The sequence below is a fragment of the Chrysemys picta genome, chromosome 7 (assembly GCF_011386835.1).
Source record: "Chrysemys picta bellii isolate R12L10 chromosome 7, ASM1138683v2, whole genome shotgun sequence".
NCBI lineage: Eukaryota > Metazoa > Chordata > Testudines > Emydidae > Chrysemys > Chrysemys picta.
The window spans coordinates 41,292,802-41,320,317 of record NC_088797.1 but is presented as its reverse complement, the minus strand read 5'-3'; the positions used below and the strand labels follow the sequence as shown (position 1 = coordinate 41,320,317).

The 27,516-nt window shown below is 40.5% G+C and overlaps 1 protein-coding gene across 31 annotated transcripts in view; it reads left to right on the top strand.

Annotated features, from left to right (window-relative positions):
• The window catches only part of ATP2B2 (ATPase plasma membrane Ca2+ transporting 2), a 754,329-nt gene that overhangs the window by 567,405 nt on the left and 159,408 nt on the right, over positions 1 to 27,516 (top strand). For all 31 annotated transcript variants that reach the window (XM_065551218.1, XM_065551250.1, XM_065551243.1 and 28 more), the window contains 2 exons: positions 15,174 to 15,431; positions 17,778 to 17,903. In XM_065551218.1, coding sequence (XP_065407290.1) covers positions 15,174 to 15,431; positions 17,778 to 17,903 — 384 coding nt within the window. The remainder of the gene's footprint in view (positions 1 to 15,173; positions 15,432 to 17,777; positions 17,904 to 27,516) is intronic.

Here is a 27,516-nt window from a genome sequence, read left to right as displayed (position 1 = left end):
TGTTAAGATGGTACACAACAGATGTTATGGGTAAAAATAAAATTTCTGTCGTAGAAACAGAGGATGTAAGTGAAGGTGAAACTATATGCAGCCCTATAATTGTACCAAGCTGTAAGCTAACCTTAGAACCAAATGAAAGAACCGTGCAAGCTGTTAGACTAAAAAGAGGGTTCTCAAGAAAATTGGTGTGTATATGCTTTTCTGTTATGCGTTTACTAATAATACTTAAAATAAAAATGGTCAAGCTGGCTGCTTTGAGGTCTCTTTAATTAGCAAGCCAAATGGTGTGTTGAAAGAGCAGATTTGGAGCTCTTGGTGTTCAAGGGGATCTACCAAAATCCAGCTAGTGCATCAATTTTGCTAAAGAATTTGGCTTCTGCCATCTTGGACAATAGTTCATTTCTTGTGGGCAAGTGGAAGGGTCCTCTTTTTATGTTTTCGTTCAGCTCATTAGGGTCCATACACAGCCATAGTCCCTTTTCTTCCCCCCACCCCCTTCTACAGTTACGAAGTAGCGAACCCAATCTGTTTGTTTTTCTGTTTTCTGGATGATACCATTCGGTGTAATGTTTTGCAACTATTCTTCTAGGCCAGGCCTGCACAACTCTTAAAGCGGCGAGGGCCATATTACTCCAAAGAAAATAGCTGAGGGCCGAAACCCCCCGGCCGTGCTGAAACAGGCCCCCCTCCCCCCCCAGCGCCACCCAGCCCCGCCGAACCCGGTCCCGCCCCCAGCGCCACCCAGCCCCGCCGAACTCCGCCCCCCCAGCCCTGACCCCTAACTCCGAGCCCAGCCCCTCTGAGCTAATCACCCCTCGACCCCATTCCCCCAGCAGCCCTGACCCCCAGCTCCGAGCACAGCCCCTCTGAGCCAGACACCTCCCCGACCCCATCCCCCCGCAGCCCTGACCCCTAGCTCCGAGCCCAGCCCCTGTGAGCTGAGCAGCCCCCGACCCCATCCCCCAGCAGCCCTGACCCCCAGCTCCGAGTCCAGCCCCTCTGAGCCGGACACCCCCCTGACCGCCAGTCCCTCTGAGCCTGACACCCCTGACCCCAGCCCCCCCAGCCCTGACCCCTAGCTCCGAGCCCAGCTCCTCTGAGCTAAGCACCCCCCGACCCCATCCCCCAGCAGCCCTGACCCCCAGCTCCGAGCCCAGCCCCTCTGAGCCAGACACCCCTCTGATCCCATCCCCCCCCCGCCCTGACCTCAGCTCCGAGCCCAGCCCCTCTGAGCTGGACATCCCCCTGACCCCAGCCCCCATGAGCTGCGGCTCGGGCCCAGGCCAGGTCCCTCTCCCCTCGCTCGGACTTACCGGCTCTGCCTCGTGCCCAGCGCTTCCCGCCTCAGCAGCCCCGGAAGTGACGCTGGACGCCAGGCAGGAGGAGCGGGAGACGGAGACGCGTGTGCGGGGGTAAGGCGACCTCAGCCCCGCGCGCCGCGCTCTGACCGCCCTGACAGTCAGAAGCGCTGCTGCCGGGTTCGCCCCTGCGCTCTGACCGCCCTGAGGTCGCCTCCCCCCCGGCAGAGGGCGAACCCAGCAGCCGCGCTCAGGGCAGTCAGAGTGTGGCGTGTGGGGCTGTGAGGTCGGGCCCCCGGGCAGGGGGTGAACCCGGAAACCGCCCCCCACCGCTTGCCCGCGGGCTGCATAGTGGGCCCACGCGGGCCGCGTGTTGTGCAGGTCTGTTCTAGGCTCTTTCTTAAGGCTCGTGGAACTTTTCATGTAGCATGTACCGCAGTTTCAGTGTCTTCTAATAACCTTGCCTTTTATATTACTGGGAAGCACCCATTTCCTATTAATACATCTTCATAGGATGCTATTAATACTTGTTCTGTGTTCTTTCCCACTCTCTCTTTGTTATATGCCCTCTAATGAGACCAGGCCCCTCAAAAGTGTAGGTCCAAGACTGGTTGCTTGCCTCTGTGTACCACCACCAACTCTTGTTTTATCATTTTCAGTGTGCACTCTCCCAAAACTGGGACTGTTCCTCCATTATAATTTTTCAGATACTTGTGACTCTTCAACTTCTATGTGCTCCTTACATCTCTCTCTTTCAATTTCTGTTATTACATTTTCTTGTGCCCCGTGTCCATCTTGTATGGCACATATGTGCCATTTGTGCACATGGTAATTAGCCAGTCTTCACTGTGCTTCTGAACAGATCTTCCTCTTCACTTGAGGAATCCCTTTCTGCACTTAGTACGTACCCTTTTTGGCGTTCTCTGCACATTTTACCATAATGGTTTGCTTATTACAATTTCTACATATTTGTCTGAATGCTGGGAGTTTCCTGTTCTCATGCTGGTTGCCACACTGCTGGCAGGGTTTCCTTCTTTCTGTGTTTCTGTCCTTGGGCAATTTAATTTCTGTGAACTTTTCTCTTGCTGCTTTAGCTATGATAGTCAGTCATGGGCTCTGTCTCTTTCTCCATGCTTTTTGTTTGTGTTTCTGCATGTTCTGCTGCTTGGCATATACATATTGTCCTCTCTAGTATCAGATCCTCCTCCTTTAGTAATTGTCCACAAACTTTTTTATTGTTACACCCCAGGACAATCTGTTTTTTAATGAGAGAGTCCTTTAATATTCCATATTCGCAGAACTGACTTTTCAATTTTAAATCTGTGACAAATTCTTCCGTTGTTTCCCCTTCATTCTGCCTTCTTATCCTGAACATATATCTCTCATCAGTAACATTTTTTTCTAGTGACACAATGATCCTCAAACATTTTCTTTATTTCTGCAAAGCTTTCCTTTCTTTCCCCCATACCATCTGCACAAAACACATTATATGCATCTAGGGCTCCTGTACCTGTCACTGTTAAGAGCAGAGAAATCTTTGGCTCATCTTCCAGTTTATTTGCCCAAGTGACTTTCATACAGCTCAATTTGCTGTTTGAACCTTTTTCGGGCATATTCAGTATTTCCCTTGAGTCTCATGGCTGATGGGGGAGTTATGTGCAGTTGCACATGCTCTGTAGCAGCCATTGCAATGTAATCTTTCCACTGGGTCTTCCGGCATGCTCCCGCTCCCAGCACCCTATAGTATTTTACTGGTGAGCAGATGGTTGGTCGAGATAAACCCTTTACTGTGAACAAGAGCTATGTCCAGAAGTAAGGTAACAAACTTTCTACTGCTCTGTGTAGCTGCAGCTTGCAACTCCCTATCCTTGGTGCCTTTGTTTCTGTCCCCAGCAGGAAGTGTCCTAGGAAACCAAAGACGGAATCTACATTTTGCAGAAGGTGTGGCATCTCCACTTCATGGAGGACTTACTCTATAGCACAGGTGGTACTATTCCTTATGAGTCACTTCATAGGAAAGGACATCACAATAAGTTGAAATTTCTTTTTTTAAATATATTACAATATTTCTTGCCACTTAAGAGATCCTGTTAATGAATAGAAGTTTTTTCCTATCATTATCATAAGTTCTGGGTTAATGTACTTTTCTTTTCTACTCAAATGTACATGTTTAAGTCACACAAGGAGGTAATGTTGCTTGTAATGCTAATATCAGATGCGAGCCCTATCGATGAATAAAAAGTAATCTATGGATATTCAATTTGTTTTAAGTGCTTTCATTCATTTTGGGTGGAGTCTTAGTTTTCAAGTTTCATATTGGAGGCCCAGCTTTGGAAATATGACTTTTTATAGAGAATGATTTAATACATGTTTTAAAGTATGGGAGCTCTTATCTCTCTGATGACGCATACTGCTTGATTGATCCAAAAATTACTTCTGGGGGTGTTATGAGATTTTCCTGGGGAACTTAAACTCAACAAGGTGTTCTGAAATGTAAAAATAGACATGTGTAGGTGGCACAGTTGCTTATATGCTGTAGATGGGGGATCAGTTATGAATACAGATGTTCTCAAATTCTTTAATATAAAGCTTTCTCTGATCTGAAAATTACCATGCCTCAGTTTGAAATTAGATGAGTCCTAATTATAATTGTTATCCTAATCAAAACGGATTTTAAAAAAACCTCTGATATCTCATGGAAAACTTTTCAAACATTCTGTTTAGGCAGCATGTTGCAAATATGTCATATTCTGTATTTCTCGTGCTTTAATTAATATCCCTAGAAACATCTGCATTTAATGTGCTATCTGCAACTCTGATGTGATTTCCTAGTATACCTAGAATTAAAGCTGTAACAACTCACATACTTCTATATGACAGTTTTGCCATTTCTCCCTGTAGGTTCTTGCCAAGTTCAAAGAGAAGCTCAACAAGAGCAATCAAGTTTTTTTCTCCTGTTAGTGACACTGAGATTTCTTGCCTACTTCCCTTCTCAAGCCCTTTCATCTTCTTCTGTAACCAGATGCCCTTCCTCATCTACGTCTCTTTCTCCTCTTCTCCTTCCCCGTCACAGTACAAGCATGTTCTGGACTTTTCTATTGCTCAGTTATGCTTGCCCTTTTGGTTAGCACCCATCACCATTCTCCTTTCTTCTCTTCACCTCCTGAAGTCTTAGAATGTACTGTTTACAGTCATTGCTATGAGTCCCTCTCTGTCACCTCCCTTTTGAATCTACTCTTTCAATTATATTTTCTTCCCTCTACTGAAACTGCACTCATCATGTTTAATGATCGTTTTGGACAATCTCAGGCCTTTACTCCATCCTTGTTACCTTTGACCCCTGCTATTTTTCAGAGCTATCATCTTGCTTGACATCTAGTCCTCCCCTGGCTTTCCTGGACCCGGTCTTATGGTTCTTTTGCATCCCTGATCACTTCTTTAGTATGTCTCTTGACCGGCCCTCTCCCTCTGCTACCTTTCATGGGGGCCCCCCCACAGATCTCTCTGGTAGGCCCACTCCTTTTCTTTCTCCTCTCTATTTCTGGGCGACTTCATCCATTTGTGGGGCCTCAATTACCATCTCTGTGCTGAAAACTGAGAGAGGAACATCTAAATGATTGACTTGTGTCTCTCCATCCAATCTTATGTCACAGCCTGAGTGTGCAGTTTCTAGTTGTTAAGGGCGAGTCTTTTTTGGGGTGATCTAAACATTTAGAGATTCCAAGGCCAGGAGGGACCATTGTGATCATCTAGTCTGCCAGTAGCAAAAATCCCCAATGGCTGGAGACGGGACACAAGATGGGGAGGGCTCTGAGTTACTACAGAGATTCTTTCCCAAGTGTCTGTCTGGAGGGTCTTGCCCACATGCTGAGGATCCAAATGATCACCATATTTGGGGTTGGGAATAAATTTTCTCTCAGATCAGAATGGCAGAGACTCTGGGGGTTTCACCTCCCTCTGCAGCACAGGTCAGTTACTGGTTTAAACTAGTATAAATAGTGACTTCTCTGTAACTGGAAGTCACTAAATCATGATTTTAGGATGTCAGTAACTCAGCCAGAGATTGGGGGTCTATTACAGGAGTGGGTGGGTGAAAGTCTGTGGCCGTAATGTGCAGGATGTCAGACTAGATGATCACAATGGTCCCACATTGGATCTTGATTTCAAAATTGTCAGTGATGGTGAATCCACTGTGACCCTGGCTAAATTGTTCGAATAATCAGTTCCTCTCAGAGTTAGAAATGGATGCCTTTTTTTCCATCTGAATTTCAACTACTAGCCATTGGATAGAGGTATACCTTTCTCTGCTAGACTGAAGAGCCAATTATTAAATATTTGTGCCCCACCATTGATCAAGTCACGCCTTAATCTTTTTCTTAAACTACGTAGATATAAGGTGTAGTTTTATACATATAAATTGTAGTTTTTAATCCTGTAATCTTTCTCGTGGTTCGTCTCTGAACCTTCTCCAATTTATCAATGTCCTTCTTGAATTGTGGGCACTGGAATGGTTTTCTTTTTATAATCTGTATTTTCTTTTTATAGCATGTATTCATATTTACAAATCTTAAGTGTATTATTTTTCTTTTTTTTAAAGTGTCAAAAGAAAAACACTACATTTTGGAAGTTAACTTTTCTATTGAATAGGACATATGCTAAATATTGTGAATTCAATTGATGGTTTACATTTTATTATGATAATCTGTTTACTTGAGTGTATAGCCTATTGTAGATCACATAGACCACATTTACAGTAAGAAATAAATATTGTGGTGATACATTTCAATCTGTACCCTTGTAATAATAAAATCCCAGGCTATAATATATATTCTGTAGCAACACCATGAAGTGGTGCTACCCTGTGACAAACCTGAGAGCTATCTCATGATACTTTACAACAGTTATCACTGTTGTGTATGTAAATATTCACAATGCACAGCATTGGTCCTAAATGATGTTTCACATTCTAGGTTCATATATTATTTCCTCTTTTCTGTGCCTTGTTTTTCTTCGCTGTTCTCTTGTGAGAGTAGCTGGCAGAAATAGTCACTGTGCATGCTAGGGAAAAAGGGTTTAGTGAATTCTAAAATCATGTACGTCATCTCAAAGATGTTTATTTCTCCCCAACATAAACTCTGCAGGAAAAAAAACACAAAAGGTGAATGACGTTTTTACGGACTACAAATCCATTTAGTTCAGACTTCTGCTTATTTTTCTGAACACATCACACCTAAAATGCAGTCATCCCTTCATCTCTTGGCAGAAGAGGCACTATAATCTTTGGCAGAATTTTCTGTTTTGATTATGCAATTTGGTGTAATTTAAGTTAATATCTGCTTCATTCTGACATAGTGTAATCTCAAAGAATGCTATTTGAGGAGGATAAAAGAAACCACTAGACTGATAGATTTATGTGACATTAAATACTTTAATATGCCATCTTGTGCTGCAACTCTCCCTAGAATATGATACTACCTACCTTAGGTCATCTAATAGCTGACTTTCTCCTGCCTTTCTCCATGACAGTCTGAGAAACCAAGTGCTATTTTTCATTAACTCTTACATTGATGGTTACAATCCCCAGGTAACTAACTATCTTCAGGTACTGTAAAACTTGCTGGAAAATGTTTAGTGTAATGGCAAAGGGAAAAACAAAAGGGAAGATTTAATTTTTCTTCCCCAGATATGCGCATGAGAATTCTGCAAACATAGACGCTTGGAGACTTGAATATCCACTTCCCCTAATGTGCCTTTTTTTAAACAGGATCACAGTATAATTTCACTTAATACCCCCATCAGGATAGGTAATCCCCTGCAGGGCAGGTGACATTTTCAATGCCCCTGTCTGCAGACCCCAACATCTATACATGCACTGTGAAATGCCTACTTTTACCTAATGTTCATAATTTTGTTTAAATTGCCCAAAATGTCAGTTATTGCTATACACAGAGTAATGTGAGATTGAGTTAATTCATATCACAGGAATTTATCCAACCCTTTTATCCAGTTTCACTTCAAATGGGTTTGTACAAAGATCATGAAAACTAATGAAAGTCCATTGAGTAGCAGCTAATTTGAGGTGAAATAAGTCATTTCTGGTTTTAGACACATAGTGAAACACCAAGCTATCAAAGTTCCATGTGGTTTTGGGTTTCAAAATGAAATTTGTCACAGCTCTAGCAATGCCGTTTGTTACTAGCAGCTCATGTTATTGTCATCTATTGGGCAAATGGGTCAGGCAGAAATCTGAGACAATCAGGACCGACTGAAGAGTGTCTACTAGACACAGGCTTCTGCTCTTGAGACCCCATCACTGGAGTATAGAAAAGGATAGAAGCTAGTCTGAATCCAAATTTTGCTGGTTTCATCAGCCCCTAGTTTGTTCCCTAATCAAGTACAGTAGATATCCTTGATCTCCAAGTCCCAGAAAATACTTTAAAATGTCTTCCATATATATTAAAATAAGAAATAAAATAAGGAAAGATGTTAGTGTGTGTTTTAAGGGGCTTCATAAAACACCTAGCTCATCTTAGTTGTAATTTTTGACAAAATAACATCAAACTCAAAACTCAGGCAATTTCGATCAGCTAGACCAAATATATGTCGATAGATTTAAATGCAGTAGGTCAAGTACAGTATTTTGATTTCAATTATTTTTGTATTTAAAGTATCTTCATTTAGATAACAATATTTATGCCTTGTAACAGAATAAATTCAGTGGCGAATAATGGAAAACCAAAGCAAAATAACCATATATATTTTAACCGTAAGAGAGAGAGAATCACAACTATTCACTGGCATTTTATCAGACCTGGATGAGATCAGGACTCTTTTCCTAATGTTATTAGCTTGCACATACTTATGTTTCATGGGTTGAGGTAGGAATAATGGGTAGTTAACAAAGAGGAAAAAAACAAAACTCTATTCCTATGGGTGATATAAAAGAACAGTAGATACAAATGAAAGCTGCTTTACCCGAATACCATTGGAGAAAAGATCTATGTTTCCCCAACGTTACAGTAATCAAAGCATAGGAGTTTTCTGCCAGCTATTCTATTTTTTTATACTACAGTAACATCTTGAGGCCCAATTGAGATTGTGGCCACGTTGCGATAGGCACTGTACAAACAGTAATAACCTCACTCCAAAGAATTTACAATCTAAACAGACAAGATGAAGACTTTACAGATGGGGAACCAAGGTATAGAGGGAGAAATTGACTTGCTCAAGTCTGTGACAGAGCTGGGAACCGAGCCTGTATCACCCGAGTTCCAGTCCAGTGCCTTAACCACAAGAGCAAACTTCCTATTGAAGGTACATGCACGTTCTGACAACAGTGCAGGAGTTAAAAGTAGAATTTTCAGGCTGAAGACATGTTCCATGCTTTTTGCCTGTATCTTAATCTCTGCTGATGCCAACAGTGAAGCCCTGGGCTTACTTTACACACTACTGTATTTAAAACAAAGAAATAAAAGCAAAACACTCGCCTCAGATCAAGATGCAGTTATCTTATTTTGAGCTTTACTGTATGCTTCACCAGCTCTGTGCTTGTTTTATTGCCATCAGCTCAATGGAACAACTTTGCATGTTAAGCTCATTGCTCACTGGGATATTGCTTCCATGATTTCAATGATTGTGTTGAAGGATTTAGCAGAGTAAAATTGTGAGCTTTGAAGGGCTTGACAGAATTCTTCTGTACAGTCAACTACAGCCCTGTTTTTTGAACGAAGGTATGCAATTTTCTATTTTTCTGAACAGGATTTAACTTCTAATTTATAAAGGATGTATTTTTGTCTCTAATCACCTCTTTTACTTTATTGTTTTAGCCATGGGTGTGTATTTTGGTACTCTTATTTTTTCTTTTTTCTTTGGGGTATACTTTTAGATTGAGCCTCTATTATGATGTTTTTTAAAAGTTTTGAGGCATTTCACTCTTATGACCATTTCTTTTCATTTCCATTTAACTAGCCTTCTCATTTTGGTCTTTTGTTGTAATATGATCTAAAAGTAGGTATGGTATTGTTCATATTTTGAGAATTGATTTCTCTGTTAACCTACAAAAAGAAACTCCAGTCCTTAAATAACTGAATGTTTGGATATTTGTGTGTTTGCCAGGAAGTTGAAGTTTTTCTTTACTACTTTCACTGATAAAATGTTTGGCTGAAGTAATTGCAATAATTTTGTTCTTTAAGCCGGTCAATGCATAGTAAGTTAATAGCAGGGTACAATACACCAAGTAACTGTCACTCTACTTCATCATCTTATATCAGAAACAATTATTAAATTTGTTAGTCATTTGGAATAATAGTAGCAACAAAGCCCTCTGTTGTAGTGAGAGGCTATTTTTTTCATCTAAAAATCATTTATTGTGTTATGCGCTTGGAAGAGAAGACTCCAGAGATGCTACATATGATGAAGGATGGTAGCATATTTGTAACCTGAGCTTCAAGCACTTTCCTTTTGTAGCTATGTTCATGTACACGTTCAGGTCAAAAGCTGATGACTTGTCTCTTTATTGTAGGTATTATGCAATGTTAGTCTAGCAGGAAATACTTGGAGGCAAATTATCAGTGCTTGTTGCTCAGAAGCCCAAACTATTCAAGGAAAAGTTGGCCTGCCAGAGAGGCAATAATAATAATAAATAAAATTCCAAAGGAGGTATGTGGAACTGCCTGAGAGCTGTGCAGTCCCCTTCACACTGCACATCATCTCTGTGTGTGATTCTTGTACATTAACTTGGGAGCCCGTGGCCACTTTCACAACCATTTGATTCTCTGTGGTTTCTGATGTAGCACAGGTTCATGGGTGTACTTTGGATCCTAATTTGACTTGGGATTGATGGTTTAGAGCAGAGGTTCCCAAACTTATTTGGCCTACCGCCCCCTTTTCAGAAAAAAAATTACTCAGCGCCGCCCTTTTCAGAAAAAAAATTACTCAGCGCCCCCCTGGAAATCTACCTTCTTTAAGCGAACAAACAGAAAGATGCAGTGACAAATTTGTGTTCTTTTATGTATCTATATTTCTACCTAAGTCCTACAATATAGTAAAGAAAGATGTGTTATTAGAATATCGCCCACGACATCAGGTATACAGTGGTTTTTGCGTAAGATGGCAAAAGACAACCAAACTAAAATACTAATGAAACTAATAAACTGGGTTTTGTTCTTTGCTCAGCATTAGATATATGTATTTGATATTAAACTGTCAAATATCAAACTAAATTTATCAAGAAATAATTAATTAAAAATAATCAATATGCAATTAAAAATCAGTTAATAGTTTTAATTTAGTTTGCCCTTATTTAAATAATTGTTCCTTATTAACACACGCCTTATTTACCAATTAACACAGATGATTCGATAGATATAAATAAATGTTAATAGTTAACAGTTTTTTTACGATTTCATTCCCGTTTTCGTTAATATTGTAATAAAAAATGACAAATATATTGACTGTACACTTCAAATAGTACTTTACCGCCACAAGCCTGCTACGATTATTAGTAAGCACTAGAGACACAGAAATGTACGGTAGATATGTAAGAAAATGTATAAAAATACTCACGTGTAAATTGCTGTTTTATTGAAACAACAATAATACAATTTGCTTTGTATGTGATCCGTAATCCGTAAAGATCGAAGGTATTGAATATGAATAAAAAATGTTAAATACTTATTGTACTATTGTTAACTGCTTTTTACACAATTAAGAAACAATCTAAATTAGATTTCATACATGTCGCCTATTTATAGTATCGTATTGTAAACAAGTCATTACACGCACATATTCCTGCCGATGCATGCTGGACTTCCCGACAATGCGCGACACGCTCGCCTGCCAACACTTGCTTGTTAAGAGCTGTTGGCGGACTTGACACCTGATCGGTTATAATTTGTGAATTTATTTGGAAAATAAAGTAATCACTACAACTTTAACTCTATGTTACACAACAGATGAAACATGTACGAACGGTTTTTCAAAATTTTCTTATATTCTTTCTTTATGCTTCCACTGCCCCCTTATTTTTATTCAACGCCCCCCAATTGCACCCGAGGCTACTACTGCCCCCCTGGATCGTTCCAGCGCCCCCCAGGGGGCGGTATCGCCCACTTTGGGAACCTCTGGTTTAGAGGGTATTAAATAAGGCAATTGTCTTAGATCATGACCTGTTTCAGACTAAAATCGGGTAAAAGAGCTCTGTTGTCATCTGGGAGTCAACCCATTCTCCCACGCTATTCCTTCATTTTTTTGCTGGGGCATGGTGCAGAAACACTGCTCTAATCTCATTGATCAGTGTTCTTCTCCTAATGATGGGCATAGGTAATTTGTTGATTCTGGTAAATTTTCTCTCTTTCCATAGTGTTTGATGCTGTTGACCATGAGATTGTGGACTTAGAAAAGATTAGGAAAAGATAGATCATGGTTGAATGGCTTCATTCAGCCCTCTCAGATAGATCCCAGGAGGTAATTTTGGTTAGGTGCCCTCACAAGGTCTCCTTTGTTCTGTTTCTTCAGTAATTTATTCTGACATGCCTCTTCTTCAATCGGTATGTGAGACCAGTGTAGGAGATAGTAAGGTAGTGTAATATGAACAGTATCTTCATGACACTCAACTAGGCATCATGTCCTCACTAAATCTAATTGGTGGATGATTCTTGTCTTGTATTTGGCAAAGATGAGATAACATTGAGATGAAGCTGGTAGGTTGGAAGAGCCAACTAAAACAATGTAGCACCATAAATCATCTAAAACCACTCAAACATCTGCTAAAGCAGAGTCCAGTAGTCCATTTATGTAGTAAATTATTTTGCATGTGCAGCAAATTTCACCTGTGTTCTTTTGACTACATTAGCTACCAATATGTTTCTATATATAATTCGAGGGATTAATTTTGATCTGTAAAGCCATAAATAGTTGTTTTCTTGGCTGTTTCAAAAATGACCTCTCAAGTAATAGCTCAACATTGAGACTGGGAACCTAATGTGGTCTGCTAATTTGAACTCTGTGAATTCTCACAGGAAGGCTCTTTGTTTTGGGATTTTCTTTACTGGTTGGTCAGACAGGGTCAGAATTTGACCTTCAGGGCATATTGGTAAGGCATCCATTTATTCAGACATCTTCTGTATTCCCCTAGTATAAGGCTGAGTCTTTTGGTGGTCCGGTGGGTCTCCCTCCCCACACACACATTAATTTTTGTCAAATGTTACCATTTATATGTAGGCACAATTTCAATTTGACAAAAAGTCAATGGCACTCTGGCAATTGTTGCCAGCTGTTGATCCACCATTTAATTTTTAAATTTAAATTACTGAAATTGTAAATTCACCCAGAGATTGTGATGGGTGCACATTTTATAAATCCATCAAATTAAAACACTGGCCATTTATCCCTGTTGGGAGTAGTACAGCCCATAGTTATTCCGATGCATGGCCATCAGAGTAGGGACAAACTGGTTCCAGGCCTACCTCATTTTAAGGCAGCTAGTATAATTAATTGTTTGGGTGAGGGGAGCTAGGACTTTCTGTCCACTCCTCTATCACTGGTTTGAAGAGGCTCCTTTGCCAAAATCAGACTCCTGCAGATGAAAAAAGGTTCCCTCTCCTTGACCTCCAATTGTATTAGATGTCAGAATAATCTGCAGGCCATGTGGCTGACTGATTTTGGAAGCCACCTCCTATTTGACTTGGTGTCTTGTGGCAGGGATGTAAATATGCGAGAGAAATTAGCCCCCTTTTCTGAATACAGTCTGGGAAAATTATTCAAATCAGTTGTATGTTACTTTCGGAGGATTAATTAGCAAAACATTATGAAGTACTTTGGGATTTCCTTAGAAGAAAGATGTGCAACGAGGAGTTTCTAGTGTTAATATTATTTATTATAAATATTTATTATATATTCACTATTCTATTAAAGCAACAAAATGTTTCCTTGTAAGGAAGTTACTTATAATATCTGTTAATCTGGAGAGAACATTTTAGTGTTATGATTTACTTTTCTTGTATCTAATTTTTTTCAAGGAGCCTAACTATATTTTTTATTACTATATTAAAATATTCATAGTCAGAACAAATTTGTCTAATAAAAACAGTTGGGGTAAATAGACTTTGAATGTACGCTTTTCAGGTGAATTACCTCACCTAAGAGTGCAAAGATCTATTAAATATTGTTTATACAGTTATCTTTGAGGATATACAATCTAGGTACTTTAGTTGCTAAAACTGAATAAACGAAAAGCTATCAAGTTATATATTCAGTTCTTTAATTATTCAATCAAACATACATATTGTTTCTAACCTTGTCTTTTGTAACTATTTCAACATTTCAGTGCTTGTGGCAGGGATGTAAATGTGTTTAAAATGTAAGTTTGATGGAGTAGTGTCCATGCTTTTAATGTTTTAAACAAATTACTATTAGTTAATTTGTAACAAATCCTTGTGAAACTAAGTATTTTATCATAGTAAATATCTCCTCGGTCTCCAGTTTTCATAACTGGGATTTGGTAAAAACGTTAAGTGCAGAGTGTCGAATTACCGTATATACTTGTTCATAAGCCGAATTTTTTTAGTTAAAAAGGGAAGCAGCAGGGAAGGGGGTCGGCTTATGAACGGGTACAGAGAGGGAGAGGTGGGACACAGCCCCTCCCCCCAACAGAGAGAGCAAGGAGAGGCAGCAGAGCCAGAAGGGAAGAGGTGGGGCCAGAGTCTCTCCGCTTCTGGCCACGCTGCTCTCCCCCCAGCCTCCAAAGCAGCTGCAGCTCCAGAGCTGGCAGGCTGCAGCCCAGCCTCTCGGCCCCGCCCCCCAGAGCCGGCTGTGGCCGCGCCGCCCAGCTCGCCGGAGCACGCTGAAGCCATGCTGCCCGGCCCAGCTCGTTGGACCATGCTGCGGCCGCGCCACCCAGTCTGGCCCGCTGGAGCAGGCTGCGGCTGCGCTGCCCAGCCTGCTGGAGCAGCTCCAGCCAGGCCAGAGACATCCTCCCCTGGCCCTCCCCAGATAAGGTGGGAAGGGATAGGATGGGGAGCGTGTGGGGGTCCCAGGCTAGGGGTGGGGTCATGTGGGGGGTGGTAACAGGGGTTAATCCCCTTACCCCCAGCTTCTCCCCCCCCCAAATTTCCCCACCTGTTGCTGTCCCGGCCCATCAGGGTAAGCAGCTGGCCCACTAGGACACTTTGTTTATTTAGGTTTACCTCCATGCGGATGCTCAAGGTAAACAAACCATCTCAGCCTGCCAGCGGCTTATTCTGATGGCCCGGGAGCCAAAGTTTGCTGACCCCTGAATTATAGGGTCATCTTATGAACAGGTTATAAAAATTTTCCATTTTTACTTATCCATCTTGGGGTCATTGGCTTATAAATGAACTGGGTTATGATCAAGTATATACGGTATATATGGATTTCACTGTTTTTCTGATATTTACCTTAATTTTTTCTTAATTTCATTTCATTGCTCCCAGTTCATCTTATTACTCACAGTTGTATTCCTTGTTGACACTGAATAAATCCTCTCCATCTATGGGAATATTTGATCCACATATTGTTTTTGGTTTTGATGCTATTTTTCTCCCATTTATTTAATTCTTGTTTACCCAAGATGTACAAGTTCATGAAGAAATATTAAAACCGCTAAAGATTCTGATCAACATTCCTCCTGTTTTCCATCATTGTTTCCCCCTGAATTTCTGCTTCTGTATTCCCAAAGCTTGGCTGTTCTACCACATCTACTTTCAGTACTTCAGCTAATATTTTAAAGAGAGTATATTTCCACCGATTCTTTGACTGTGTTTTAATTCTTTGTTTTGTAATCTGATAAAATCAGTCTAAACTTTGCTTTGGCTAAACAGCTCTTTTTCATGGCTATTTCTGCCTTTGTTTTTCCAGGTTGTGCTACTGTATCGGGAGGAGCTGAAGATGAAGGTGAGGCAGAAGCTGGCTGGATTGAAGGTGCCGCTATTCTACTCTCTGTTGTTTGTGTTGTACTCGTCACTGCCTTTAATGACTGGAGCAAGGAGAAGCAATTTCGTGGGCTTCAAAGTCGTATTGAGCAGGAACAGAAATTTACTGTGGTCCGAGGTGCACAAGTTATTCAAATCCCAGTGGCAGAGATAGTAGTTGGTGACATTGCACAGGTTAAATATGGTAAGTTTCCTCAGATATATTTTCACAACTACTTATCTGGTCTTCAGTAACTTTGGGAAAGACTGATGTTTCAATCAACAATACAATGGGGCGAAAGTTAATTTTGGGACTGACTGCTCTAGAAATGATATAAAAGACAAAAATCATTCACTACTGAAATTGCCAGTGGTAAAGGTGAATGCTGTTAAGGTAAAAAAAGAGCATGGCCTGACCTGTGGGCTTGTCATTTTGTGGCCTAATTCTAGTGGTGCTAATGAAAGCTCGTTAGAGTGAAACCTGTGAGAAAACAGAAGTATGAGAGCAGGACTGAAAAGAAGTGTGGACACAATCTTCAAACGTCAATGCCTTAAAGTTAGGCATCTAACTAAAACTGGCTTGACTTTCAGAAATGCTGAGCACCTGCAAATTCTATTAACTTAAATGGGAGCTGGAAGTGCTCAGCACTTCTGAAAATTAAGCTTCTGATATTCAGAATGTTTAGTTTAATTATTCCGACCACAACAGCAGATCCTTCTTGCTGCTATCTTGCCATTCTACTCATGCACAGAGAGCTGTCAGACTCCCATCCCAGGCAAGTTATTTGATGAGCTACTTTGCATGTTTGCAGTTAATTTTCATAACGTCTTGTGGTCAACACACCACAGTGGTGGGAGCAGGACTTGGAGCAGCAGAACATGTAGGTTCTCAGTTGTGAGAGGGTGTCTGGGGGTGCTGGATAGTTAGGTGGATGCTGGGGGATGCCTGGAGAGTGCTAGGGTGTGTGCTGCAGGTGGGGAGGGTGTATGGGGGAGTTTTCTCAGGGCAAGGTGGGGGAGCCAGAGGCTAATAGTAGACCCTTTACTGTTTGCCTCTGATGTCTACAATTGCTGTTGCTAATGCTGCTACTGATTAGACCTGCACAGAAAAAGGTAATTATGGTCTATGGAGGATTTCTATATTTCTATATTTGGATTCTTTCTGATGAGAAATAACCTCCTCCCTCCCCCAATTTTGAGATTCCCTGCAAAGGAGAATGGAACCCTGGTGCAGTCCGCTGTGGGGGCTGCCCGGGAACTGCAGACGCTGGAAGCCTGGGCTCCGCCAAGGAGCCCGGGGGAGAACTGGCTGGAAACCTGCTTGGCACGGAGGGTTCTGTGTACTGTGATGAAGTCAGACTCCTTCTGCGCAACGTTCTGATTTCACCCAATCCACAGATTTCAGTGAAACAATGTTTTGTCTGAACTTTTCTCATGAGCTCTAACACTGATCCTGCCAACTGCTTCTTCCTCTCTTGGATGCTGCAGAGGGAGTAGCGAGAGGGGGAGGCTGTGAGTGGTTGCTTGGTGGCCTGCAAAAGAGGCTCCGCATGTAGGCAGAGCAGCTACAGGACCATGTCTGCAACCCAGAAAATGAGGATCTAGTTAGGCTGTGGGAATTCATGACAGGTCTATCAGGTGCTTGAGTGTCACATGAAGGGCACAAAACTTGGCAGCCCTGTCAACCAGTGCTACATAGTGAGAAATCCCATAAGCCCTGTCAGTGCTCAGCAAGGGGAATTCACCATCTCCCTTTGATCTTCTAGCAGCTGAGGAGGCTGCCTGCTACTTCTCTCTGGGATGGGAAATGTCACATTCTAAAAAAGTGTTTAAAAAAAAAAGTTAAACTTGTCTTCGGTGGGATTTGAAGGTGCAACATGTGCTATGTTAGGAGTTCTCTTCTTGTTGACATAGTATTGGCTTAAAATCTTGGCCTTCCCCTCCACACACTCCCTATCTATAGAGTTTGGGAGGACCAGGAATATAGAGGCTGACATGAACTGTTATAATGTGTAGTCTTCCATCAGTTGTTTAGTTCAGCAGTTCTCAAACAGGGATACACAGAGGTCTTCCGGGGATACAACTACTCATCTAGATATTTGCCTAGTTTTACAACAGACTACATAAAAAGTATTAGCGAAGTCAGTACAAACTAAAATTTCATACAGACCATGACTTCTTTATACTGCTCTGTATACTACACGCTGAAATGTAAGTACATCATTTATATTCCAATTGATTTATTTTCTAATTATATGGTAACAATGAGAAAGTCAGCAATTTTTCAATACTAGTGTGCTATGATACTTTTGCATTTTTAAGTGAGATGAAACTTGCGGGCATGCAAGACAAATCGGACTCTTGAAAGGGGTACAACAGTCTGGAAAGTTTGAGAGCTATTAGTTTAGTTAAATGGTTATTTTAATTGTTGTTGAGTTGTAGTAATGTTTTATAAGATTAATCACTTTATAGGACCTCTCCCTCACTCCCCCCCCCCCACCTACCTTATTAAGCCTCTCTGGTTTTCTTTTACCTTGGTCTTAACTAATAGGTGATCTCCTGCCCTCTGATGGGATTTTCATTCAAGGAAATGACCTTAAAATTGACGAAAGTTCTTTAACTGGAGAGTCAGATCAAGTCCGCAAATCTGTTGACAAGGACCCTATGCTGCTATCGGGTGAGTCTGTTTTTTATTCTTTCTGAATTAGTAGTTTATGCACATCAAACTTTTGATGCTCTTTTTCCCCCTTCAGATGTGGTTAGGTTTTGAAAAGTCAGTAACTTTAGAAATACTATTTATCTGTTGTAGGCTGACTTAGGCACAAACCTTGGAGAGTTTTATCTATTAGAAACCTAAGAATTTATTTTAAAATAGACTCTTAATTTTTTATTCACAAAAAGGATCCCTTCTAGATGTTACTTGCGGATAGTATCTTTATGTTGGGATTCATTAAATAGGTAGGTGATTCTACAAGGTGCTTTTCCTCACTAAACCAGGGCCCCACCATGAACTTAACAGACAACCCCGGCATCCTAGTAAATTTCTTATCACATAATTATGTTCAAGCCATCTAATTTCCACTTACAGTTTCCATTGATTGCAGAATTATTCACTGTGTAACCAGGATGAATTTGGGGTGCAATTTCCAGTTGTCACAAATAACTGGCTATGAATTTCAGTGGCTACGAAAAATTTAATTTAATAGATGAGGTTGGTGAGTCACATAGATAAGGACATTAAAACCCAAATTAGTGCAAAATGTATAAAGTTCCCCCAAAGATAGAAACATAAAGCATAAAAGTCTCTAGGGTTGTCATACTCTCAGACTTTCAGAGACCATGGAAAATACTGGGAGCCAGTGGGGTATATCGTAAGTGGAATGTGCCACTTCAGCTTACACCATCCTGTCAAGCCTGAAATTCCCAAAAAGGGTCCGGTAACCACCTTCTTTATATACCTTTTTTCCATTCTACCTACACATGTCCGGGACCATATTTGATGAGGTTTCTGGCCCCTTCCCATGAGTGGTATTCCGGAGCAACTTATTTGGTCATTTAACTTCTGAGGCTGGAATAGGTCTTTTTTTTTTTTTTTTTTTTTTTTTTTGCTGTTTCTGTGAAAAAATCCCGATATTTGGTCAAGTTATAAGCCTTTGAAAATTCTGTTTCTACATTCATAGTAGAGATTTGTTAGAGTTCGTCACCTAAATGCTCCCAAGATACCATATGCTGTGAGTGTGCTTCAGACCAGCACTACAAGGACTGAGCGGGAGTTTCCCTGCAATTGCTGCTGCAGGCCATTATGGCACCAGACACAAGAACGAAGAGCAGGGGGGACTCTGTCTGTCTGTCTGTCTGTCTGTCTCTCTGTCTCTCTGTCTCTCTCTCTGTCTCTCTCTCTCTCTCTCTCAAAATACACTTCTGACAGACTCTCAGACAGTGTATAGGACTTGTTAGGTCTAAGCGTCTGGCACTGGCCATTACTAGAGGTAAGATGCCAAACTAGATTGATCAGTGGTCTGGTTTAGTATGGCAAATCCTATATCACAAAGCAGAGATTAAAAGTGAAATCGATGTATGGATAAAATATTTCACTTGGAGCTGTGTTCTAAAGTGTAAACTGGAAGACATTCTTATTTAGTTTCTTCTTTGTGCTACTAACCATCATTTTGGTGAATAGCAGTTTCATGTTTAATCCATAGCCATCTGTTTGCTCTATTCTATATTTAATTTTTGCAAAATATCCTTTTTTCTATTAATAGCGGATATGATTTATGAAATTGTAAGTACAGCCATTGATAAGCTGCCATGAGCTAGAATGTGACCATTTTTCTGTAGTAGATCTAATACTTATGTGTTAATTTCACAAGCTTCTATCATGAAACATCATGAGCTTTTATAATTTGAAACAGCCACTATTATAATATTCTTGATGGCGGTTGATATGCAGTACACACACTCTGACCCATACATGAATTTTATGAGAGCTATTTGGATGTGTATAGCTGTCAGTTGGTAACTGAAAGAAAACATGGAAAATGTTAGCAGATGTCTTGTCCTGAAAAGATAGCAGAGGGAAAAAAAGCAGTCAAATTAGGGGAAGAACATACGATGTCCCCACTCCTGCTGCCAAAACCCCCAAACATCTGACTACTTAAAGAGAGAAGCTTGGCTTTATAGTTTTATGACACAATTACACAAAGTTTAAGCACTTTTAAAGTTCTCTTTATTGTGTAATTACAAAGATGGTGAAGAATTAATGTGATATTTTAATGAGTGCTGTGTGAGCTTTCATAACTTTCATTAATTGACTGGCTAATTTATACTGACACTATTCTGGATGAGATCTAAATTCTGTTGGCTCTCTTAGGCGCTCTTTGATTTGGAGCCTCATACTGCAGGGGCTGAGCATCTCTTGGGGCTGGTCTACACTAGGGGGGGATCGATGTAAGATACGCAACTTCAGCTACGCTATTCGCATAGCTGAAGTCGAAGTATCTTAGTTCGGCTTACCTGGCCGTCCTCACAGCAGCAAATCGACCGCTGTGGCTCCCCCGTCAAATCTGCTTACTCCTCCTGCCGAGGTGGAGTATGGGCGTCGATTCAGGGATCGATTTATCGCATCTAGACGAGAAGCGATAAATTGATCTCCGATAGATCGATTACTACCCGCCGATCCAGCGTAGTGTAGACGTGGCCTTGGGAAGGGCTAAGCATTCTCTAATCCCAGCAATGTTGATAAGTGTAGAGGGATTATCAGCACCATGCATGAACCAATTGAATTTTGATGGAAATAAAAATTGTAGCCATAACCCTTCCATAGTTACGGTACATTAAACACGGTAAATTATTGTGGGTGCAAAGTACATACTCAGAGTACAGAGAAATGGATGGGATGCAATAAAGGACTCCTCTAGCCCCATACATGCTGGGCTGAGAACAGTTGTACTTAAGATGTAACTTGGTTTATACACATTTTGACCAATTATTGTGAAGGGGGAACCAGAATCTTTACTTGGGTTTTAAAATTTAGTCTCTGGTCAATGGCCAAACCATGTTAGTCTGGACCAATGTTTTAAACAAATTTGTGTAGCAAATGTGCTGTAAACATCTTAGATTTTCCTCCTCTTTTTACATATGAAATACATAGGCAGACTATTCTGGGAGCGTCAAGTTAAATGTTTTCAATGATAACAACCCTTCAGCTCTAGGACTAAAAAGTAGGATAAACCACAGCTCAACTGGGCTGCAGTCTGACATTGTCTTCTCCTGAATCATCTACTGAAGATGAAAAACATTTCTTCTGTCTTGTCATCACAGAGAACAGCTATAAAACATTATTATTGAAGTCCACAAACTCGTTTCAATGCCATTGTCAGTCTAAATCTGTTGAAAGACTGAAGCAGGAAGTAGGTTGATATTGAATTCACCCTTCTGGCACCTGAAATGGTGTTTTTAATAATCATTCAGAGTTTCAATGACATAATTAAGCTGTGTCTCACTGCTGATATCCTTTTTAATCACCAACACAGTCATTTGCTCTACTTGAGAAGCAGTTCTTATCATACAAGTGCTGACTAAAACAGATGGTTCATTTCCATGTGTATTAACACATTTAGAACCACCTTGAAAAATAAAGAATTCACATTTCCATAAGACGTCCGAAACCAAAATAAGCAATTTCTCTTTTCTAGTTGTATTGTACTGACATTAAATACATTTTTTTAAAAAATTGAGGATGTTAAAATAGATTTAGGGGAACATGTAATAGGCATATCAATGTCATTGTCTCAGCTAGAGTGCCAGGATATAGTACATTAACCAACTCATACCTAGCTTCTTTTGTTATACAAATCCTGCATACAAGCTGAGGGGGCCTGTTTGGCATAATGAAGATGTTACTTTCCAAGGACCATGCAGATCTCTGCTCTCTGATTGAGGTCCAGTTGTATAAAGGTACCAGTCAACATGGGTAAGATTGGAAGAATCTGGCCCTTTATGAATAGGTGCTTCCTTCTTTCAGTATTGATTAATCTGGATGAGACCTTTTCTTATCAATGCTGACATTGTATATACTTATTAATTTCACTCTGATTTAGCATTAATTAATGGCCACCTGAAAAGTATCCGGATAAAAGCTTATAATATAATGTTTTCATAAGACAAGATAGAGGCAGACAGTAGATGGAGCAGTATGTAGAGAAGTTAATATGTTTTGGGGGAAAATAAAAGATAGCTTACAAAGATCCAGAATTGTAGTACTTCAAGTTAATAAAAACCTGTTAAATTATGTAACACTTATGAATGTTGTGCATACTATTTGTATGTGCCCCATCTAAGGTAATTAGAAATGGTAATTGGTCCTGGGGGAGCTCTGATTTGCAGTGCCTTTTTTAGTGACCTCATTTTTAGTCTATAACTTTAAGGCATGGCTATTCTGAGAGCCCTAGAGGTATAAGGTATAATTGCCCCAAACTGTCCTCTTTGAGCTCTCCAGGAGATGAAAACAAAGCCACTGAACGGCAGTCCTTTGTTTTGTTTCTACAAGGGTTCACATGCAACTCAGTGGTATCAAAAACACCTGATAAACAATATCAGCATGTTACCAGAGAGCTGAAGAAACCAGACAGCTTGGGAAGTTGTCTCACCACAACTTTCATAATCTTAAATGGAAGGTTAGAAACTGGATGATAACTGGGTTGGGGTGGGGCTTTTTTGTTTGTTTTTTGTTTGGTTTGGTTTTCTTTTAGCAATGACCATACCATAGTTCCCTTAACAGAAGTGAGCAACCTACATCCGAAGGGAAAGCTTGACAGTGTCAATCAGAAATGGATCCAGTACTTTCCCACTTGCCTTAACCAGTCAGGGGAACATGGATCCAAAGGGCAGGTTGTGGTGCAAAGTATCTTTGGAACCCAAGTAGGCAAATCTGGCCTAAACTCAAGGAAAAGTGGTCTGTATATATAAAATCAGATGCTTCAGCTTGCATCTACTCATTTAATCTGCAAAGTGACATGAAATTTCTTTGTACTGGGGGATAGACTTGTATCAGCTAACAGATGAAGACAGTTTAGTTGAACCAAACTGTCCACTACACACAGAGAAATCCATGGATTGAATTGTTTAATTCTTGTCTTAGTCAAGAAAGCTGTTTGTTTGAATACATTCATAAATACAGAACTTTTGAACATGAGACTAACCTCACTGTTATACTCATCAATGTTCTGGGGTATTGTGTGATAAGTAATTGTTAATTTTCTATATATCTCCTAAGACTTTGTGTTACTGATTTTGTCCCAGTGTTTGTGAATTTAGTTACAAATATGGGACAGTTGCATAGAAGAGCAGAATTCACCTCATTTTAATTTTATATAAATAATGATTGAATTGGAAACGACACAATGTTATTGTATCTGAACTTTATTTAGTGTCTCCCTGTACATTTGTATCAAGACAAAGCAAGGATCCAAAACCAAAGAGAAGTCAGTTTATTGAAGAGCAAATAAAATGAATTTTGTGGCCATGGTACTTTGTTAGTTTCTGAAAATAAAAAATGAAGCTGGATTAAGGAATCAGGTCACTAACTGCCTGGAGAAAAACAGCTCAGATTTTGTCTCGATTCCCTGCCAGTAAATATTCCAGTCTGGGCTTCTTGCAAAGCAGAAACCTTCAGAGCAAAGCATCCAACCTTAAAAGCTCCAAATGATTTTGGTTATTCTGCAATTATAATGACTTTGATGGAAAGTTCTCTTTCTTTTCTAGAGGGATTTTTGATAGATGTTTCAGTTTATTGATAACATCAATTCTATCTCAGCAGTTGCAGGAAATGGGCTAAAATAGTTGCCTGGATTTGCAAATAGAGAATATGTATTCACCACAGTTTGGGTATTAGTTACTTTGAGCCCTGAAAGTGAGATGTTACTTTTCACTTGCTTCTTCATGCTCATTTTCCCATATTTAACTAGTTTCATTCTCTGATATTTGGATTTCTGGACACTCTTTGGTCCACTAACTTTTAGGTACATGATTGTCCAGAAAATGTCTGTGGTAGCATAGTAGTCTCTGCCTAACTTCCTAGTCCATATATGTTTCATTAATTTTCCCCTCACTAAAATATTTTCTTTTCCGTGCTAAAAAACTAACCCTTTATTAGCGGCTTCAAAAATCTCAGTTTTTCTGAACTATGTAAGTATTATGAAAGTTCTGGTGCCCACAGTAGGAAAAAATGAATTTTATTCACATTGGAAAGAAGTCTTATGAATGAAAGAAATAAACACATTCATTTCACATGAACCTGACATACAAGATTTAAGATTTAATATGCAGTGCACAGATTAGGAGGAAACATGAATTCTTTCCATAGTTCCAAGTACATAATTATAGCTAATAAAGATTTAGAGTCTGATCCTTCACTCAAACTGGTTTATATTAGTCATAACTTAACTGATGCCAGTGGAGTTACCAGTGTATAGTGAAAGAATTAGTTCTTTTGTCTGTCTGTAGATATTTAAGAGCTCTTCAAAAGTTTCTAGTTAGATCCAGCTTACTGAACTACTGGTACCCATTGCCCACGCAGAAATATTCCTTTAAGTTTTAAATTCACTTTTAAATATAGTCTCCAGACTTACTAGAATTACATGAAGGGTGAGTCTAAAAGCTTTGGTGCGGCTCAGTTCAGATTGGTAACTAGAAGTCTGGATATGTTTTATGACCTTCTTAAGTCTGTGGGACTGAGCTTGAAATCTTGTGTGTGTGGCTTTTTTTCTGACTGAGACAGTGATCCATAAAGAATAACCTTTCTTTTGATATTTTAACAGATATATTTATGTTCCAATACAGAACAAATACATGAATTTAAAACACAGATTAAAAGTTTAAACATTTTTGAGCTTCAGAAAAGTTTCTGTTTTGCATGAAGTTTTAGGTCGTTTCTTGTTTAACGAAACCTGTAGTTTAACTGAACCCTTGTAATGAATTCTCTAAGTAATTTCTATTCCTTCTGACTTGCACTTCACATTTCTTCAGTTCTGATTCTGCAAGCTTAGTGCAGGTGTGTCTAGAAATGACATATGAGGTTATTGAATTGAGCTTTAGTAGATTGACATTAAAGGTAATGCAGAAGCACAGTTGCGCAATGACATTCCATGCATTCATCACTATCGTTTACATACTGAGGGGTAATGAGATTGTTGGTACAGTTGGCTGGAGAACAACAGTTCTGTTTTGTGGCCTCTCTTGAGATTTCAGCATTTGTTTTTGTTCTACATTGAAATGAAAACAAAACCTTTAGCAAAACCGAATTGTGTCAGAACTTCTCTTTTCAGATCAAAATTGTTAGAGAGTCCTAAATCAAAAATCTATCTGTGGAAGTGACTTGAGGGTACACCCTGGATTTCAGAAACCTTCTCAGCAATAACTTCATTAAAATCAATATGTTTCCAGACAAAATTTCAGTTTTAATGTTTCGCCAAAAATGTTCCAACCAGCTCTAATTATCAGCACTAATTCAGTCCTGATGAATTGGAAGTATTCCTTTCTATTTCTAATAGCCCTCTTCCAAAAACTGCCTCTTACAAAGACTAATGCTTCACAGTCTTGGGTAAAACCAAGACTAATTTACTGTGTTACAATGGGGAAACTACACACTGAATCACTTTGATGTCAGCCAATAATTCTCTGACAAAAAGGTTAGCTCAGTAAAGGCTTTAATATATAGTATGTGTGTGCCTGGTTTATTCAAGTTGCTCCAGTAAACTTCTAAAAGGACCTCATGGATTCATACAATAGATTATCTATTAATCTAAACACACACTTTAGATCTAAACTCAGAGTTTCTTTTCTTGATGTCATGATGTTAGTTCTAGGTGTACCCCAGGACTTTTAAGTGACTGTGATGGGGTGGACTAGGCCCTGAGTACCTTGATGGCAGCTTTTTGGCCCTGCCAAACCCTGCCCCAGAAAAAGGCAGCGATCGTCCAAGCTGCCTAGAGAGGCTGAGTGGGAAGCAGCCAATCAGGGCCTAGTAAACTAGTATAAGAAGAGCTGCACAGACAGCAGTTCCTTGCTAGAGCTGGAGGAGAGTGGATGGTGCTCTGGGCTGGCTGCTGGGACTTCAACAGGATAAGGCCCTGAGGTAAGGTGAAGAATGTGCTGGAGCCATGAGGAAGTGGCCTAGGGAATTGTAGCAGCAGCACAGTTTATTTAAAGGGACACGGTGGACGGCTGCTATCTTATAGGGTCCTTGGGCTGAGAGCTGGAGTAGAGGCGGGCCTGGCCCCCCCCCCCCAATCTTCCATTAGTCACTGGAGGAAGTGGCCTGGACATTGAGGCACTCCAAAAGGGGAAACTAAACTCTTTTAGTGGCCCAGCTGAAGAGCTGGGGCCAGAAAGGCCCTGAAAGGGCAAAGACATTGCCTCCAAGGAAGGAGCCCTGGGGCACCACTCTGTTCTGGAGCAGGGACAAACTGAGAGAGATATTAGAGGGCACTGAAAGAGGCCCCTGTTGGACTTGTACCCCAAAAGGGGTTTGCTTTGCTTTTATCTCACAGATAGACTATGTATCACTTGGCCGGAGGGCTAAGTCAGCAAAGACCCACCACAAAAACAGCTAGAGAGAAAGAGTGCAGGCACATACACTTGGCTAGGAGGCGCTCGCAAGAGGTGAGTGCAACCCTGTTACAGTGACCCATTAGAGAAAGGCATCACTAGCCAGCAGGGAAAGAAGAGCAATTGTAATCAAGAATGGGATGGGAGAGAGGGGGGAGCCACCAGAGGCTGGTGAAGGGGTAACACTAATCAGTTACGAGCATTTCGGTGACTGACATGAAATGAACGGCTTTTGTTCACACACTGTCTGAAAGTCAATCTCCTTTGACAGTGTGATTAAGAACATTCAAGCAGTGATTCTATTTTAGTTGAAGGGACTGGGCTTTGATCAGTAGGCTTTTTTTTTGTTATCAACTTGAATGTTCTTTATTGTGTTTGCTCTTGTGAGCTTTTTTGGTCAGATGTAGTCTCACCTTTTGTCTGTCTTCTGTTTACCTCATTTCAAGAGATAATTTTAGCTTCTAATTATTTTAACTATATTTATTTTGTGACGCCGTCCAGCTGTTTAATGACCATATACAGCATTTCCTGGAAATATAGCTCATTGCATTGGTTTGCTCATCTATTTGATGAACATTTTGGTTCCTATATACTGTCAAGCATCTTCTATACCATATGTAAATTTACTTTCTTTTTACTGGTTTTCAGAATTCTGATCTCTCTGAAAACTCTTGTTTTCATATCCATACATGAAATGGATGTACACCTCTACCCCGATATAACGCTGTCCTCAGGAGCCAAAAAATCTTACCGCATTATAGGTGAAACCACATTATATTGAACTTGCTTTGATCCACCCCCCGGAGCGCTGCTTTACTGCGTTATAACCGAATTAGTGTTATATCGGGTCGTGTTATATCGGGGTAGAGGTGTATATGGAAAATGGAAGAAAGCTGTACTGCTGCTGTATTTTTCTGCTTCACTTAGCTGTTGATAGCCAGTGCCCATTTTTGAAGCTACTCTCTTGAACTTTGCATCAGAATGACTGTGACAGGGTCGGTAGCTCACCGCTGTGGCGCCTCCTCCTGGCCGCTTCGGGGAATTAGTTTTGCGCCAGTAGAGCGCCCTCTGTGGGCAGCGTTCCGCCTGTCGTCTCGCCTTTGTGGGGTGCACGGACTTGCGTTGCTCCCAACGTCGGCGTCCTCTTCCGGAGCACTGCCCTCCGACAGTGTCCCTTTGTCCAA